This window comes from Oncorhynchus nerka, linkage group LG15, assembly GCF_034236695.1.
Source record: "Oncorhynchus nerka isolate Pitt River linkage group LG15, Oner_Uvic_2.0, whole genome shotgun sequence".
NCBI classification, from domain to species: Eukaryota; Metazoa; Chordata; class Actinopteri; order Salmoniformes; family Salmonidae; genus Oncorhynchus; species Oncorhynchus nerka.
The window spans coordinates 30,611,090-30,630,416 of record NC_088410.1 but is presented as its reverse complement, the minus strand read 5'-3'; the positions used below and the strand labels follow the sequence as shown (position 1 = coordinate 30,630,416).

The 19,327-nt window shown below is 43.7% G+C and overlaps 1 protein-coding gene across 6 annotated transcripts in view; it reads right to left on the bottom strand.

Annotated features, from left to right (window-relative positions):
- The window catches only part of LOC115142427 (SH3 and PX domain-containing protein 2A-like), a 118,013-nt gene that overhangs the window by 9,676 nt on the left and 89,010 nt on the right, over nucleotides 1-19,327 (bottom strand). For 2 of the 6 annotated variants that reach the window (XM_065001497.1, XM_065001499.1), the window contains 8 exons: nucleotides 16,979-17,092; nucleotides 11,528-11,611; nucleotides 4,386-4,503; nucleotides 2,199-2,361; nucleotides 1,753-2,020; nucleotides 1,650-1,664; nucleotides 1,273-1,322; nucleotides 1,046-1,165 (listed from right to left, as the gene is read on the bottom strand). In XM_065001497.1, the coding sequence (XP_064857569.1) occupies nucleotides 1,046-1,165; nucleotides 1,273-1,322; nucleotides 1,650-1,664; nucleotides 1,753-2,020; nucleotides 2,199-2,361; nucleotides 4,386-4,503; nucleotides 11,528-11,611; nucleotides 16,979-17,092 (932 nt within the window). The remainder of the gene's footprint in view (nucleotides 1-1,045; nucleotides 1,166-1,272; nucleotides 1,323-1,649; nucleotides 1,665-1,752; nucleotides 2,021-2,198; nucleotides 2,362-4,385; nucleotides 4,504-11,527; nucleotides 11,612-16,978; nucleotides 17,093-19,327) is intronic. The other 4 variants (XM_065001501.1, XM_065001502.1, XM_065001498.1 and 1 more) reach the window with 2 other exon arrangements.

Sequence of the window (19,327 nt, the reverse complement as noted above, 5' to 3'; positions counted from 1 at the left end):
AGGATGGCTTTCCTGCAATGCAAGACACTTAAAACTTGTAGTGCAGCCTCCCGGGTGGCGCAGTTGGCGCTGCAGTACAGCGCCCTTAAGAGACTCTGGGTTCGCGCCCAGGCTCTGTCGTAACCGGCCGCGACTGGGAGGTCCGTGGGGCGACGCACAATTGGCCTAGCGTCGTCCGGGTTAGGGAGGGTTTGGCTGGTAGGGAAATGCTTGTCTCATCGCGCACCAGCGACTCCTGTGGCGGGCCGGGCGCAGTGCGTGCTAACCAAGGTTGCCAGGTGTTTCCTCTGACACATTGGTGTGGCTGGCTTCCAGGTTGGATGGCGCTGTGTTAAGAAGCAGTGCGGCTTGGTTGGGTTGTGTATCGGAGGACGCATGACTTTCAACCTTCGTCTCTCCCGAGACCGTACGGGAGTTGTAGCTATGAGACAAGATAGTAGCTACTAAACAATTGGATACCATGAAATTGGGGAGAAGAAGGGGTCAAATTCACACACACACAAAAAAAACTTGTAGTGCATTTGAGATTTTAAAAGTCTTCTGAAGTGAGTCATTTCCCCTTAAGAACAACGTATCAACCCCTACAAAAAAAACATGTAGATTCATTATAATCCACATAATAATTCCAATTTCCTGTTGTTGCAGGATTATTTTCCCTGCTGTAGCAAACTGGCTCAAATTACATCCTACATATTCTGGGTATCATTCTTGGTGCGACGGTTAGAGAAATCAAAACACAAGCTCCTTTCTTCTAATGTGAAATGTCCACCCTGACATCAAGCTGGCCTCTATACAATACGTTGCCAGCATCATCAAAATGAACAGACCGCCAAGGTCATATCTATGAAGCTTCAGCAGCTGTGTCTCTGGTGAGCTGTCAGTTGTCATTAATATTCCATGTGCTCAGACAGATTTCAATACCAACATATGTACAGCGGTACTGAACATAGAGATAGATCATATAGACAGTAGCCTATCCATCTATCCAGAAACAAAATATCTGTGTATATATACTGCATCTATCTCTAAGATTCTGGGTGCTTACGTCAGCTTTTTGTCCTCCACGGAAACTGATGCCATCAGAGATGCAGGACTGGAACTCTGCAATGGTGTAGTACTCCGCTTCCACAGTAGGGGGCTCTGGTGGCTTGGGTAACTGGAAGCCCTGCACAAACAAGAGGAATAGAATAAGAAGCAATCTTGAGTTCAATGTTCTATGTTTATGTTTAAAAAAACTTTTTCTGATACATACTGTATTTGAGACTGACTTACCAGATTTGTTTCTCTTCTAGGAGGGGGTTTTTGTCGGAGGTTGGGAGAGCCTAATGAATGGAATCATAGATTAGCATCATTTACTGTCAAATGTAGAAATGATAGAAGTGCAATTAGTAGTCTATTATACACACATAACAGATGAGTACAAACCTTAGTATATCCGTAAAACTCCAATCAAAATGTTATATCACCCAGCACTATATATGTTTTTATTGCATTTTATTACACCCAAATATTAGTCACACAAATATATCCCAGCACCCAAATATTAGTCTAATAGATATATATTAGCACCCAAATATTAGTCTAATAGATATATATTAGCACCCAAATATTAGATTCACACTATACACCTTCGTCTTTCCATGTCTTACCTATAGCCTCAAAGCCTATGCAAGAAGAAAACAATATTTGACTTCAGTCAAGTAAATAGTCTAATTTGAATCACCATACAACTCCATAATCGATGACACTCACCTATCGACACTCTGTGTGGAGCGACACGTGCTACAGCAGGGGAACCAGGTTCTGTCTTCCCCTTACTGTCCTGTAGAGGGCCACTAGCACCAGGGCCCAGGCTAGGACTGGAGGTACCCATCCCAGATCCAGAACTCAGCCCAGGACTGGGACCTGGGCCGTGGTCGGGGCTGGGGTTATAACCTGGGGCATAGGGCATGGGCAGGCTGATCTCACTCTTGGAGATGTGGCGCTCAGGACTGGTGGAATCTCCATCCGTTTGGACATCCTTCGAATCAAATCAAACTTTATTTAAACTGCATTTTTACAGTAAAAAAAAAACAATACAATAAAAGAGATATATCAAACAAAAGCTAACGAAATAGACTTAAAGTGCTTAAAATCTAAAAAGCTAAAAGTTCAATCAAATGAAATCTTAAGTTAAAAGCGAAATCTTAAAACCGTACCTTCTCACTGCTGGACTTCTTCTGGAGCAGGTTGCTGATCTCCATGATGTTGCCGATGATTTCCACAGGGCCTGTCAGGGTCTTCTTCCTACCTGGGGATGAGAAGTCCTCCTTCATCTTCTTCAGGTATGAGGCCGGGGCCCAGCCCTCCTTCCCAAGGTACCTAGCAGCAAAATAGGGGGGGAAAATGGAAGTTTACTCACCGGTCAAATAGTAACCCTTACCGGTCAAATAGTAACCCTTACCAGTCAAATAGTAACCCTTACCGGTCAAATAGTAACCCTTACCAGTCAAATAGTAACCCTTACCAGTCAAGTAGTAACCCTTTCCGGTCAAATAGTAACCCTTACCAGTCAAATAGTAACCCTTACCAGTCAAGTAGTAACCCTTACCGGTCAAATAGTAACCCTTACCGGTCAAATAGTAACCCTTACCGGTCAAATAGTAACCCTTACCGGTCAAATAGTAACCCTTACCTGTCAAATAGTAACTCCTACCGGTCAAATAGTAACCCTTACCGGTCAAATAGTAACTCCTACCGGTCAAATAGTAACCCTTACCGGTCAAATAGTAACCCTTATCGGTCAAATAGTAACCATTACCGGTCAAATAGTAACCCCCTACCGGTCAAATAGTAACTCCTACCGGTCAAATGGTAACCCTTATCGGTCAAATAGTAACCCTTATCGGTCAAATAGTAACCATTACCGGTCAAATAGTAACCCCCTACCGGTCAAATAGTAACTCCTACCAGTCAAATGGTAACCCTTACCGGTCAAATAGTAACCCTTACCGGTCAAATAGTAACCCTTACCGGTCAAATAGTAACCCTTACCTGTCAAATAGTAACCATTACCGGTCAAATAGTAACCATTACCGGTCAAATAGTAACTCCTACCGGTCAAATAGTAACCCTTACCGGTCAAATAGTAACTCCTACCGGTCAAATAGTAACCCTTACCGGTCAAATAGTAACCCTTATCGGTCAAATAGTAACCATTACCGGTCAAATAGTAACCCCCTACCGGTCAAATAGTAACTCCTACCGGTCAAATGGTAACCCTTATCGGTCAAATAGTAACCCTTATCGGTCAAATAGTAACCATTACCGGTCAAATAGTAACCCCCTACCGGTCAAATAGTAACTCCTACCAGTCAAATGGTAACCCTTATCGGTCAAATAGTAACCCTTATCGGTCAAATAGTAACCCTTACCGGTCATATAATAACCATTACTGGTCAAAAAGTGCATCTTGTGTTGACTACAAAGTCATTACAAGCAATACACTGTGATTGACAAGTATTCAATAATTATTTACGATGTCAAGGGGAGTCTTTATTTTGTTTATTCTCCCACTGACTGTCTACGACCACTAGATGTCCTCATACACATGAAAGAACATAGACTGATTCTGAGTAGAGCAATATAACACTGTGGTGTGAGCCAGTAGGCTGCTGGGGGGGGCTAATATTAATAGCTGGAATGGAGTCAGTGGAATGTTATCAAACACAAGGTAACCATGCGTTTGATGTGTGCGATACCATTCCATTCATTCTGTTTCAGCCATTACTATGAGCCCGTCCTCCCCTATCAAGGTGCCTCCGGCTGCCTGTGGTCTGTGGATAATGTATGAGAGATGTAACAGGACTGTTCTGCAAGCCAGAGCAGAGTCCAGCGTACCATGTGGTAATCATCAGCTGGAGAGTGGAGCTCACGTGAGGAAGCTACAAACAACAGGCCAGGAAATGCACATTTACTGAGTATACAACACACTCTGTCGCTCTCCCACCAACCAGGTCACACACAACGCATTCACCGGATCTCCAACGAGCCACATATGGTTTACAATACCATGCAACCGATGAGATGGACCTCTGCCTTGATCACAGTTCCGAAAATAATGATAGGGGACTCATTTCATTAGAGTGTTAGAAAATGTACATTAACTTTTGGCCCGATTCCAATATGATAATTCACTTACTTCTCTAGCCTGTAGGCCTTGTTGAAGGGAGTGAAGGATTTAATTGTAATTGGAACTGGGCCCATCCAACATAAAATCACTAATAGGTGTAAATTCTTAACCGGAGCAATGTTCTCCGTTGGCTAAAGTGCCTGTCACTCCATGGTGAGGACCAATCAGAGGAAGCCCTCCACAGTAAGAACCAATGGGAGGAGGTGATGCTCACCTGATGTACCACCAGCCCTCCAGGTTCTTTTGGATGACCTCCACGGTGACCCCTTTCTCAAAGCCGATCTCGTCCTTCCCCTGGCTGGCATACGGCTGCACCGTCATGTACTTCTCTTCTACACGGGTCGATGGAAGGAAGGACAGAGAAAGAAAGGAGAGAATCAACATTTCTGTTCAGTAAATCCCAGTCACGAACCCCTTGGAGAACTCCCCTTGAATTTCCCAGTCAAGAGTTATCTACTGCAACAACCAAAGAATTTCAATCAATTAATGTTCTCTTAGAAAGCAACACAGAGGTAAAAGTATCGGGAATCACCCAGTTAGCCATTTTATCGGTCTTGTTTTTTCAAGCCCGCATGGATACCCTGACTGTATCCATTCCAATCGTATCCTCCAAAACAAATACAAACACAAACAGCACCCACTACTGGCCAAGCCTCTCATCACATCCACAACACTCTCAAACTCTTCCTTATCACAGCTAGAATGTGACAGAGGCAACCCAGCCAGGACCCACTGTGGACCCATAATAAACACCGTTGAGCGAACAACACTGCAGACTGGATCCATTTGAAATGTCTGGAGAGCTGCAGAGATGCAGTATGGAGCCGGAGCCTCCCGGTTGGAGATAAGGAACCTGTGGAAGCTCTCAGATCTTTATCAGGCTACACTTGGCTGCCCAGAGCCAGATAAGGGAAATCCCAGCGGCCACTCTAGAGTGGGATGATCCATAGGGGAATTAAACTACTGTGGGAAAAGCCAAGTGTAAGTATGAGGGGTAGTAGTGGGGGGTAGATAGATAGGGCCACTTTAAGCAGCTGTTGCTTCAACGGGTTGGATATACAGGGGCATGGGAGGGAAGGGGGATAAAGACAGGGAGAGAATCGGAGTTGGTCCGGTGAGAATGGCTTGTGTCTCTAATGATCCCCTATATTGCCCCATAGAGTGCACTACCTTTGACTATATCAATAGCAGTGCAATATGCAAGAAATAGTGCACTATAGGACGACTATAGTGTCATTTGGACACAGCCAATGTGTCCCTTGGTGGGATGGGGAAGTGAAACAGGAGGAACGGGAGAGGAATTTCAGAGGTGTGAGCGTGCGTGTGTCAGTCTGTTTACAATGGGTGGGGTGGGGTGGGGTGAGGTTTTAGTGGGAACACATTCTACTGCTGCCTGTCATTCCAGAGGGAGCTGAAGGGCTTGGGTCAATTATAGAGAGCTGTAAGGAATGTCTATGGGGTTTTTGGACTAGGTAGCACAGGGAGTGTTCGTAGGGTGGGGGTGGGTGTGTGGTTGAGGACGTCTGAGTTCTTGGAGTGGAGAGGGAATACTGTGTGAGTGTGGGTTTGTGACAGTGTGTGACAGTGTGTGTGTGTGTGTGTGTGTGTGTGTGTGTGTGTGTGTGTGCCTGTGAGTGTGCGTGTGTATTCAAACATTTGTATCATGTGTGTGTGAGCATGCTCTCTGGACATGTACTGTATGCGTACGTGTGTCTCACACTGTCTTAGTGAGTGTTTGACCAGTCAGCTGCAGCCCCAAACAGTGAGTTGAGAAGGAGGTTATCAGCACACTGCCATAAATCACATTAGACTCTGCTGTAACTGATCCTGTTCTCTAGACATACAGACAGAGGAACAGGGTGGAGGAGACTGGATAGAGTGTTTGACCTAATGACTCGCCCTTTCAACAACACATGAGGTAATCAATGAGGTCATCCTGCTGTCACTAGCCAATCAACACCTATGGATTTCATCGGACCAGCCAATCACACTGTACTGACCTAACATTGGGTCAGAAAAGTTTGAGGGTTTGACCGAACAATGCAATAACAAGGGATCCATTTGTTTTTCTTGGGAGTATTTCTGGCGATAAAGTTACCAAAGGCAGGCCCATTGACCTGAGGTAGGGTCAGAGTAAGTGAACTATAAAACAATAACAAAGCGATCCATTTAGCTTCCTTCTTTGTCTTCTTTGGGAGTATTTTGCCGATAAAGTGAACAACTTTAGACCCATTGACTTGACGTAGGAACAACAACAAAGTAATCCATTTTTGCTTCCTCCTCTGTGGTGTTAATCCATAAGATTTAGCACCTGGCACTTATCTTCTCTCCTTATCTTGTTTACTATCTCGTTTCCACGGTAACTAAATCCTTGACTCCACGGGAAAATATTATATTTCTCACAAATGGGTCAAGTATTCCATTAGCAAAGAGTGTTTCTGGGTAGTTTCAGATGAGTTGTTAAGAAGACAATTCATTAATATTGTAAGATTAGACTCCCTACTTTCCTCTCTCTAACTCATGCAATGCTTCTTTCTCGAATCTTTCTTTAATTCCTCTCATCCTCTCCACTTTCTCAAATCTCTTGCAATAAGGTTGAGCAGGAGGTGGGTGGAGTATTTATGTAATCGTGGAAAGATACATTAAGAAAGAGTGTCCATGTCTCATGACAAGAGTGCATCTTCATAGAGCGAAACCATGAGATACAGTATTTATCCATTACTTATGTCTATGGAGAGAACACTCAGGGTAGAGTAATTGTAAGTATTCTTTATGGTCAATGATCATGTCCCTGATACGCTTAACTCTACTTTTAGCTTCCTAGAAACTAGTGCTAAGCGATTAACTGATGTCGGTTCAATTACTTGAATTCCATTTATTTTTTTTATTTTTTTTTGTGAGCCCAACACTCCATTTCTCCAGTGAGAAGTCAAATAATAATAAATCAAGTCAAGAACTATGTGGGACGCCTGGCTGAAGGGAGTTGTAGTTATTCAAATATTCAATCTAGTTCTGTGCAGAAATTTGGTAATTAACTACGATGACCATAATTCATTGCACCTGCTCTTTTTGGTGCAGACAGAGATGGATACACTTTTACTATACACAGACTGCATGAGAGAGGAATGCACTCAATGATGAGAGAGGGATAGAGACAGTTTGTGAAGGTGTGCCTTATCTACTTTGAAGCACTAGTAAAATTATTTTGTCAGACAGCTCTGCTGCATACTAGCTTAGCTAAATAGGATGACTAAAGACAGTACAGTATGGGGAGAACAGAGATAACTTTGTCTGGCTGTTTGGCTGCTAATGCCTGAGCAGAGATGAGATGATGACTTTAAGGAATTAAAGATAATAAAGTCATCAAATAAAAACAAAGTAATATACACAAGTGAAATATTATTTCATAGTGATTTTGTATTTTTCTACTGATGTCTACCCAATGGGGACCTGACAGAGACAATGGAATATTGTCAATGTTTGGGGAATTGAATGTTCACTATTTTGGGTTTTGTAATGTCCATTAAAAACCTCTAAAATCATTTTAATGTCATTATTTCACAATGAATGTAATATAAAAAAATATATATTGAAAACCATTCTTAATTTAAAAAAAATAATTGAACAGAAACCGAACCGACCCCAAAAAGCACAAATCACTAGAATTTGCTAGAAACGGTCTGTGCATGCTGCCTCAAATTGCCCTATCTGTGCTGCCTGATACAAACCTTGTCTGGCATTCATAATGACCACAGTCAGCAGCATTATCATGGTGGGATCATTTTGTAGGGTGGAAACAAGGCCTCTAATCCAGAATGAGTTAGCATGCAGCAGTGTTTCTGGTGGTGCTAGAAGCAACACTGGACTCGCAACTGACCTGAGACCCTGGCTGTTGAAATGTGTCAGCCTCAACAGGGGTCAATATATCACTACTGTCTGTTTCTGCTGGTTGATGTCTCTAGTACAGCATCCTTACACAGGCATGTACTGTACGTTGACCCGGAGTCTCAAGTGAAGTCATCTGGGATATTGATTTCAAGTACAGTGAAATGCCTTTCCCAACCATTCAGTAATCAATGTCAGCAGTACTACAACGAAAATATATGACAACGCCTACTAATTATGCCTCACGCAATGATTGTCCTGATTCCTTCATGGCAACAGTTACATCAGTGGCTCACACTTAATCGGCATGGCCGATTAATTAGGGCCGATTTCAAGTTTTCATAACAGTCGGTAATCTGCATTTTTGGAAGCCGATTTTGGCCGATTACATTGCACTCCACGAGGAGACTGCGTGGCAGGCTGACCACCTGTTACGCGAGTGCAGTAAGGAGCCAAGGTAAGGTGCTAGCTAGCATTAAACTTACCTTATACAAAACAATCAATCTTAACATAATCACTAGTTAACTACACATGGTTGATGATATTACTAGTTTAACTAGCTTGTCCTGCTTTACAAATAATCAATGCGGTGCCTGTTAATTTATCATCGATTCACCGCCTACTTCGCCAAACGGGTGATTTAACAAGCGCATTCGCAAAAAAAGCACTGTCGTTGCACCAATGTACCTAACCATAAACATCAATGCCTTTCTTAAAATCAATACACAAGTATATATTTTTAAACCTGCATATTTAGTTAAAAGAAATTCATGTTAACAGGTAATATTAACTAGGGAAATTGTGTCACTTCTCTTGCGTTCAGTGCAAGCAGAGGTCAGGGTATATGCAGCAGTTTGGGCCACCTGGCTCGTTGCGAACTGTGTTACGGTCCTAACAAGGACCGTAATTAATTTGCCAGAATTTTACATAATTATGACATAACATTGAAGGTTGCGCAATACAACTGCAATATTTAGACTTATGGATGCCACCTGTTCGATAAAATACGTAACGATTCCGTATTTCACTGAAATATTTCACTTTTTTTCCCTCTAAATTATAGTTTCCGGATTTTACCATATTAATGACCTTAGGCTTGTATTTCTGCGTGTTTATTATAGTTAAGTCTATGATTTGATATTTGATAGAGTAGTCTGTCTGAGCGGTGGTAGGCAGCAGCAGGCTCGTAAGCATTCATTCAAACAGCACTTTCCTGCATTTGCCAGCAGCTCTTCGCAATGCTTGAAGCACAGCGCTGTTTATGACTTCAAGCCTATCAGCTCCTGAGATTAGGCTGGCAACACTATGGGTGCCTATAACAACATCCAATAGTCAAAGGTATATGAAATACAAATGGTATAGAGAGAAATAGTCCTATAATTCCAATAATAACTACAACTTCTTAACTGGGAATATTGAAGACTCATTTTAAAAGGAACCACCAGCTTTCATATGTTCTCATGTTCTGATTAAGGAACTTAAATGTTAGCTTTTTTACATGGTACATATTGCACTTTTACTTCTACTTCAACACTGTGTTTTTGCATTATTTAAACCAAATTGAACATGTTTCATTATTTATTTGAGACTAATTTGATTTGTATTTATGTATTATATTAAGTTAAAATAAAAGTGTTCATTCAGTATTGTTGTAATTGTCATTATTACAAATATATATATAATTATAAAAATCGTCCGATTAATCGGTATCGCCTTTTTTTGGTCCTCCAATAATCGGTATCGGCGTTTAAAAATAATAATCGGTCGACATCTAGCTCACACACACACAGAAGTGGATCCATCCACTGTTATAGGCTCCTGCCTGTGATTAAAGCCAGGCTTCAGTATGGGCTACTGCCCCACATTCACACTTTCCACCAGCCTATTCCAGCCCCCCAGTCCTCCTGCTGCTACTCCTCTGAGAGAGCTAGCTACCTAATTGTAACTTCTTCGCTCAGCTCTGGCTGGAGACTATGGCGAGGCTCTGGCAGCCCATATTAGTACATTCACCAAAAGCATCCAAAAGAGCTGGATGTAGTCATCACATGGAAATCGTTGGCTGAGTATTGAACTAGTATTATTTTCTCCTGTGCAGTATAAATAGGACCTGGGGGTTTTCCTGAGCATCTGAATAGGAAAAACGATGTCCTATGTTATAGATTAGTAAGACTACAACTAGGAAGTGGAGTTTTTCCTGGTCAGGCCATGTGGTTAGGAAGAACGCCTGGCCCGAAAGTATATAGGTCATCACAGGCCTGTATAAAATTCCTCAACACAGGCACTAACTCATACCATCTGACACAAGTTCCCCCTGTGTTGGCTCAGCTCTGTTGAATCACTTATGTTTATTGTCTCTTTGACTGGTCTGGGATCAGAGTTAAGCTATACCAGGTGAGTCACGCCCCATGTATGTTATTGGGAGCCTGGGAAGTTATATGAGTCCCAGGTCAGTTTCAGTAAACAAACACACAAAAGACAGAGCCAGGTGGGGTGAGTAGGTTAAAACGTATCCTATAACCAGATGGCTGATCTCTCCTGGTCTTATTAGAGGGATGAGTAATTACTCTGGCTCTAGGTAGGGGTAGTCCACAGACACAGATCTAGGATCAGCCTCCCCAAATCCTATCTATATCAATGACAGAGAACATCTAATGGACCTTCAATCAACGTATATAGTAACTTCATCTTTCAATATAGTGACTACTTTTTGATCAAATATGGGTAGATGTAGCCTTCTAATAGCCACAGGTCTAGGATCAGCTTATCTTCCCCAGATTCCAACCATAACCATTTGAGGATAAATGCAAAGCTGACCTTGGACCAGTTTTGATTAGATACTAGACAATATGAGACATAGGCTCATGTCTGTCTGGGTCCATCAAAGAGAATTCATTATGACTCAACAGCAACTCTCCATTAAGACATATTCCAGTATTGCAGTGGCCAGGGGATCTTGGCAACGTGATACATTCAAGAGTGTGAGAACATATCTTTACCAATAAATGTTCAATAAAAACCCAGTCATTAAAATCGAATGGTTCTGAACCTGGAGGGAGTTGTATAAGTACATGAAGTAGCACTACACACAGTAATGTTTAGAATAGCTATTAGCCATCAAGGTTGTTACTGTTGTGCTGTCTGAATCAAATACCCCTCATTATATAATCTGTTTAATGTTAGTAAATGATTCTGCGTAGCAAAATTAAGAAATAATAATCTTTCTAAAAGTAGAGAAAAATGTGTTAAATTTAACTCCGGGAACTGAAATATACAGGAACACCCAATGTGCTGTTTGTGATGTTGGGGGTTAAGCTGGAGTGGTTGTTGGCTGACTGTCATGGATTTAAAATGAGTTTTCTTACGATGAAGGAATTAGTGTGTATGTGTGTGGTTCTGAGAGAGGCCACTTGAGAGTGTCTGTGTGCTTGTGTGTTTGTGTGGGTGTGTGCGTGTGTGTCTGTGTGTGTTCACCTCGACTCTGCTGGCGGTTCACTATGCCCCCCAACGTCCATCTGCGGTCCAGTCTCTTCAGATGAGCCTTGCGTCTCTTAGTAACTGATGAGGGGATGGACGGAGAAACCACAGAAAAACAAAGAAGCGTGAACTTAAGAAGCGTATTACAAAATGAACGAAGGCAAAACGCCGTCGTTAGTTAGTCGGATGGTGAAAACATTACATGGAAAGCCAGCAAATGAACGGTGTCCATTTTAAAGCTATGCATAGTAAATCACATGATTTGTAATAGTGTAGTAGCAAATGGTTTTACAGAAAGAATTGCTACTCATTGTCGTCGTGATAATCACTATCTGTCTTCGACGTTCACGCGCACATTTCACAGTCAAGCAGCTAAACGTCTTAAAGGGTGTGTATTACTGGGGACTGAGTTAAACTGACATTATAAAGGACGAGTGGAATCACAGATATCCTGAGGACAGTGAGAACTAGGTCATAAACACAGAGGTATTTCCTTACGAGAGACAACTGCCCAGAGAAACTATCCTTCACGACGTCTGTCAACCGAAAGACCGAAAGAGAACAAGCCCCACATTAAAAGAGGAAGCAATGATGATATAAATAGAATGAATAGAAAGGGTGTCTCCATTCATTACAAATAACCCGGGTTAGCGCTTCCAAGCCTGTTCTATTCATTCAATCTCTATGACAACGATGACATGATGTATCATAGAAATATCATGCATAGAAGGGGTGTCTCTATTCATTACAAAATGCCAGGGTTAGAGATCCAAGCCCGTCCTATTAATTATATTTCTATAGCAATGATTATGCAGTATCATCCAATCTAGTGTGTCTGGAATACTGAAATCTGTTGGTCTTCAAGGTTCTCACCACAACGTATTCCGTATTCAAGAAGGCCAATCCCCATACATAACGTTTCGTGTATCTGGGACCTTTCAAATGGTCACAGACATGCTACATCTGCCTACAGGCAGAAACTTAAACAAGAGGCTCCCACGCTGAGGTCTGTCCAACGCTGGTCAGACCAAGCTGACTCCACACTCCAAGACTGCTTCCATCACGTGGACTGGGACATGTTTCGTATTGCGTCAGATGAAAATATTGACGAATACGCTGATTCGGTGTGCGAGTTCATTAGAACGTGCGTCGAAGATGTCGTTCCCATAGCAACGATAAAAACATTCCCAAACCAGAAACCGTGGATTGATGGCAGCATTCGCGTGAAACTGAAAGCGCGAACCACTGCTTTTAATCAGGGCAAGGTGTCTGGTAACATGTCCGAATATAAACAATGCAGCTATTCCCTCCGCAAGGCTATTAAACAAGCTAAGCGTCAGTACAGAGACAAAGTGGAATCTCAATTCAATGGCTCAGACACAAGAGGCATGTGGCAGGGTCTACAGTCAATCACGGACTACAAGAAGAAACCCAGCCCAGTCACGGACCAGGATGTCTTGCTCCCAGGCAGACTAAATAACTTTTTGCCCGCTTTGAGGACAATACAGTGCCACTGACACGGCCTGCAACGAAAACATGCGGTCTCTCCTTCACTGCAGCCGAGGTGAGTAAGACATTTAAACGTGTTAACCCTCGCAAGGCTGCAGGCCCAGACGCATCCCCAGCCGCGCCCTCAGAGCATGCGCAGACCAGCTGGCCGGTGTGTTTTACGGACATATTCAATCAATCCCTATACCAGTCTGCTGTTCCCACATGCTTCAAGAGGGCCACCATTGTTCCTGTTCCCAAGAAAGCTAAGGTAACTGAGCTAAACGACTACCGCCCCGTAGCACTCACTTCCGTCATCATGAAGTGCTTTGAGAGACTAGTCAAGGACCATATCACCTCCACCCTACCTGACACCCTAGACCCACTCCAATTTGCTTACCGCCCAAATAGGTCCACAGACGATGCAATCTCAACCACACTGCACACTGCCCTAACCCACCTGGACAAGAGGAATACCTATGTGAGAATGCTGTTCATCGACTACAGCTCGGCATTCAACACCATAGTACCCTCCAAGCTCGTCATCAAGCTCGAGACCCTGGGTCTCGACCCGCCCTGTGCAACTGGGTACTGGACTTCCTGACGGGCCGCCCCCAGGTGGTGAGGGTAGGCAACAACATCTCCTCCCCGCTGATCCTCAACACGGGGCCCCACAAGGGTGCGTTCTGAGCCCTCTCCTGTACTCCCTGTTCACCCACGACTGCGTGGCCACGCACGCCTCAACTCAATCATCAAGTTTGCGGACGACACAACAGTGGTAGGCTCGATTACCAACAACGACGAGACGGCCTACAGGGAGGAGGTGAGGGCCCTCGGAGTGTGGTGTCAGGAAAATAACCTCACACTCAACGTCAACAAAACTAAGGAGATGATTGTGGACTTCAGGAAACAGCAGAGGGAACACCCCCTATCCACATCGATGGAACAGTAGTGGAGAGGGTAGCAAGTTTTAAGTTCCTCGGCATACACATCACAGACAAACTGAATTGGTCCACTCACACAGACAGCATCGTGAAGAAGGCGCAGCAGCGCCTCTTCAACCTCAGGAGGCTGAAGAAATTCGGCTTGTCACCAAAAGCACTCACAAACTTCTACAGATGCACAATCGAGAGCATCCTGGCGGGCTGTATCACCGCCTGGTACGGCAACTGCTCCGCCCTCAACCGTAAGGCTCTCCAGAGGGTAGTGAGGTCTGCACAACGCATCACCGGGGCAAACTACCTGCCCTCCAGGACACCTACACCACCCGATGTTACAGGAAGGCCATAAAGATCATCAAGGACATCAACCACCCGAACCACTGCCTGTTCACCCCGCTATCATCCAGAAGGCGAGGTCAGTACAGGTGCATCAAAGCTGGGACTGAGAGACTGAAAAACAGCTTCTATCTCAAGGCTATCAGACTGTTAAACAGCCACCATTGAGTGGCTGCTGCCAACACACTGTCATTGACACTGACCCAACTCCAGCCACTTTAATAATGGGAATTGATGGGAAATGATGTAAATATATCACTAGCCACTTTAAACAATGCTACCTTATATAATGTTACTTACCCTACATTATTCATCTCATATGCATACGTATATACTGTACTCTACATCATCGACTGCATCCTTATGTAATACATGTATCACTAGCCACTTTAACTATGCCACTTTGTTTACTTTGTCTACATACTCATCTCATATGTATATACTGTACTCGATACCATCTACTGTATGCTGCTCTGTACCATCACTCACTCATATATCCTTATGTACATATTCTTTATCCCCTTACACTGTGTATAAGACAGTAGTTTTAGAATTGTTAGTTAGATTACTTGTTGGTTATCACTGCATTGTCGGAACTAGAAGCACAAGCATTTCGCTACACTCGCATTAACATCTGCTAACCATGTGTATGTGACAAATAAAATTTGATTTGATTTGATTTGTGTGGCATAGTATCCAACCAGCCCCTAGTATACTGTAGACATGGTTTAAGATTGCCCAGCAAACGACATCTGTGTCCAATGTCTCGCTAATAGGTTTTCTAGCAACTGTATAGGAGAAAATAGATAAGAGTAAATCTCCATGTTAGCCTGTTAGGCTACCGTAACAGCTTGCTAAGTCCTCTGGTAAACTGTTCCGTTCCAGTCGCCCTTATAAGCAGGGACCACTCTTGCAACACCACTGACTTACAGTGAAGTAAAACAGCCCTATATGATACTGTCCAACTCGTTCCTTTCTGATGACTCGCAGTTATCCTCCCTTCCTTAACGCATTCCCCAGGGAGACATAAACCAGACTTTCAGAACGGTGGAACGAGTGATGAGGGAGGACAGAACGAAATTACTGTCATCTCTCCCTTCGTAATGGAGGGAAGAGGAGGAGGGAGAAATGGAGGAGTGAGGAGAGGAGGACAGAATCAAATGACTCTCATCTCATCTCTCTCTCTCTCTCTCTCTCTCTCTCTCTCTCTCTCCCATTGACCTCCTAATTGAAATATCAAATTGGGGACAGCCACAAAGGCCAACGTTATTTCAGGGTAATTCCAATAGACCAGACCTACCGGGCCCTGTCGTCCCTCCTCAGTGAGCTAGCTACAGTCTGCTATTGGTTTATATGACAGCAGACTGGGGCTTAATGAGTATGAGGGGGGGGGGATAGGGGATAGGGGAGACAGGATAGTTACTAGAGATATGAGATATGCAGTGGTGTGTGAAAACTGAGTAGGCAGGCTCTAATGGGGAAGGTGTTGATAGAGGAGTGTTTTGCGGGATGGGAGGGATGTGCATGTGGGGTGTGTGTCTGCATTTCCTCTCTGCGCATGTCTGACCCAGATCCCTAGGTATTTCCAGGCTCCAGCCACATGACCGTCTATTTCCTTAAAGGCTGTCACAGACTTTCACTACCAGCCCAGTATGTCCCTCTCTCTCTCTCTCTCTCTCTCTCTCTCTCTCTCTCTCTCTCTCTCTCTCTCTCTCTCTCTGTCTCTCTCTCTCTCTGTGGAGTGACTGCAGTCTGCATTAAGGGGAGCTGGGGGCCACGGCAGCTGCAGAGGACCTGTCATCACATGCTGGGATGTGGCGTGCCAGTTTACAGTGTAACAGTGCCATGGGCCAGCGCGAGGATCATAAAGCAATGTGTCTTAATGAGGGACAGGGAGAGAGCCTTACATACCCTGGTGGCAGTCTATGACACACGAAGCATTACGGCATAATGATCACACTATACCAGGTAGTTTCCATGGGTTACTAAAACTGATGGAAAACAGAGGTAATATGACTTTAACGGTGGGGGAGTGTATGTCTGTGTGTGTGTATGTCTGTGTGTGTGTATGTCTGTGTGTGTGTATGTCTGTGTGTGTGTATTGTGTGTGTGTATGTCTGTGTGTGTGTATGTCTGTGTGTGTGTATGTCTGTGTGTGTGTGTATGTCTGTGTGTGTGTATGTCTGTGTGTATGTCTGTGTGTGTTTATGTCTGTGTGTGTGTATGTCTGTGTGTGCATGTCTGCCTGCCTGGGTGTAACACACAGCTAAGGCGCTACAGTGTCATTCCGAAGCACCAAAGGGAAAGGGAGCTTATTCTCTAGTGATGAAATATGCCCTCCAAACAGTCAGACTAAACATTACTGCAAAAAAAGAGGTCATGACAAAACTCATTGAAAAAGTAATGAAGGAATTCCCTCTGGTGCCAAAATATCCAGCCTGACGAAAACCCTGTAGTTTGAACAAAGGGCATTTGGCTGGGTTTGTTACAGTGTCTGTTTCCTGCTCTGACCCTGGTCCTCGAGGTTCCTGCTGTCCTAGCACAACTATTAGTTGTCATACCTAAGGCCTTAGTAACGATTGTAGTGATATTTAGCAGGGAGAATGGCTGGTGTGTGTTACCTAAGGCCTTAGCAACGATGGTAGTGGTATTTAGCAGGGAGAATGGCCGGCGTGTGTGTTACCTTCTCCTGTCCTGACGGTGCTAAGTTCCAGGTCGTCTCTAGTGCCGTTCTGTGAGTCCAGGTATGTGGCCGGCACCCAACCCTGCTCCTCGGCTGTACTGACGAACCACCAACCTACAACAAAGACACACACACATTAGTTTGTGCAGAGCCACATGGAGACACACACACATTCTTTACACACTATGTATGACACATAAAGAAAATAGACAGACACACACACACACACGCACACGCACACACACACACACACATTCTTTACACACTATGTATGACACATAAAGAAAATAGACAGACACACACACACACGCACACACACACACACACACACACATTTACCAGCCAAATATCACTACAATCATTACTAAGACCTTACGCATGACACCTAATAGTTGGGCTTGGACTCCAAACACACATATTTTGATTTACATTCAATAATGGAAATATGCCATCGTTCTAGTTCCTTCATCCGCAGCAGTTTGCGAAGGCTGTAAATTACAATAACTGCTCTACATTCACAAAGAACTCCAGAATTGATCGGGTGTTTTCATTTATATCGGCTACATGGGGAGCAGTGAAGTGACGTAACCAGGGAACTTTTCACCTGCTATCATTACAAAACCACCAGACGTTTCAGAGTAGCGCTACTGACTGACCATGGATCAGTTTTTCATTTGAATTCATAATGATTGAGATTATATGGACAGGGAGAACCTGATCCTAGAGCAGCACTCTAGGGTTAGGGTCATGTTTTTTTCATATATGTGCCCAGAGTGCAGAGGAAAATGGACACTTAAAGTTCAAAAAGGTAGAAGTCGTCCCTGAACCACAGATCTAGGATCAGATGACCATAAAGGAGTTCTAACCTGAAACCATCAAGGGGATTAAATAAGAGCTGACCCTGTATCAGTGCAATGGTTAAGGATTGACTTGAATTTGGTCCCCCAAAAAATCCTAGTCTAGTATTTCGAGAGGTGTTTGTGGGACAATAAATCTTTTTGATTCGAATTGACTCGCCTCTACCTAGACCTGATTGAATGCAAAAACACATGTCGAATCGGGAACCAAACCAAACCGAAACTCACAAAAAGAGAGAGGAAAAGAAGCCATCAATCCCTCCCTGACAGTTAGCATGTGTCTTTGTGTTTTAGTTCTGCAGCGGTAGCACGAATCCAGATACTCCGACTGTCTATTCTGTTTACGAAGTTCAGAGGCTCTCCGAGCATTTCATCCGTAACATTTGGGTTCAACGTGGACTACTCAGAGTCGTAAATAGTAGGGAAGCTGCCTTTCAGTGAACCTCGAAGATACAGGATAATTTACGACTTTCTGCAGCCTATAACGCACCCAGACGTACGCCACATGCTAACACACACAGGCGCACTCCTGACGGATGCACATATGTACACATACACAATAACTCACACGCTCTGACAGTATAAAAGAGAAGAGAGCGAGGTAACGAGCACAACTATTTTGTTTCTTTCCAATGGAGTCCAACAATTAAGTCCTCAGCTCTTGACTGTGTTAACCGTCATATGGCGAGGTCCTATAATGTGGTTTGACACACATACACACGCGCACACACACGCGCACACACACACGGACACACACACACACACACACACAGACACACACACACACCGGCTTGAGTAAATCAAGTCCTCACACGCCCCATTTTATGTCCCTGCAAGACACGCCAAGTCACATTGGGAAATGAGACCTATTTGACCCATATGGAAAATATGTCTGTGTACAACAGTTTCTTCATCGGAAAAAAGTAACATTGGTCATTGGTAGGGTTGCGTAATTCCAGTAACTTCCCAAACATTCCTTGGTTTTCCGTAAATCCAGGTTGGAAGTCACTCATAACACAAGACTACTATAGCGTATACTATGTTTGAAGCTCTGAATGGTCCACCACAGTGTTTGAGGCTTCAACCCATAGGCATTGTCTAAAAGGCATTGAAGTTCAAAGTAGGTCCCACTGTAGACATCACAGCAGAGTCTGGGGTCTGACAGCGCACAGTACAGTGAGTTTGGAAACCTGTCAGAACCGGTTGGCTTCACAAAATACTAATAACGCTATGAAAATGATGCTATGCTAATGCTTAGCCTAGCGAAAACGCTAACGTTGGACTGACTGTAGAGGCATAGGTTTTCCTCAGTGCCAACGTGAATTTGACATTGCGACATTGATGCTATGCTAATTCATTATTATGCTGCTGTAGGCTAGCTAGATCCTAGACTGAAAATGTGTTTTGATGAATGGCACTCAGCACATATAGCGGTGAGATGAGAGGCAGCACGGTAGGGCCCTCCTTTCTTTTCTTTTTTTAAAGTCCTACA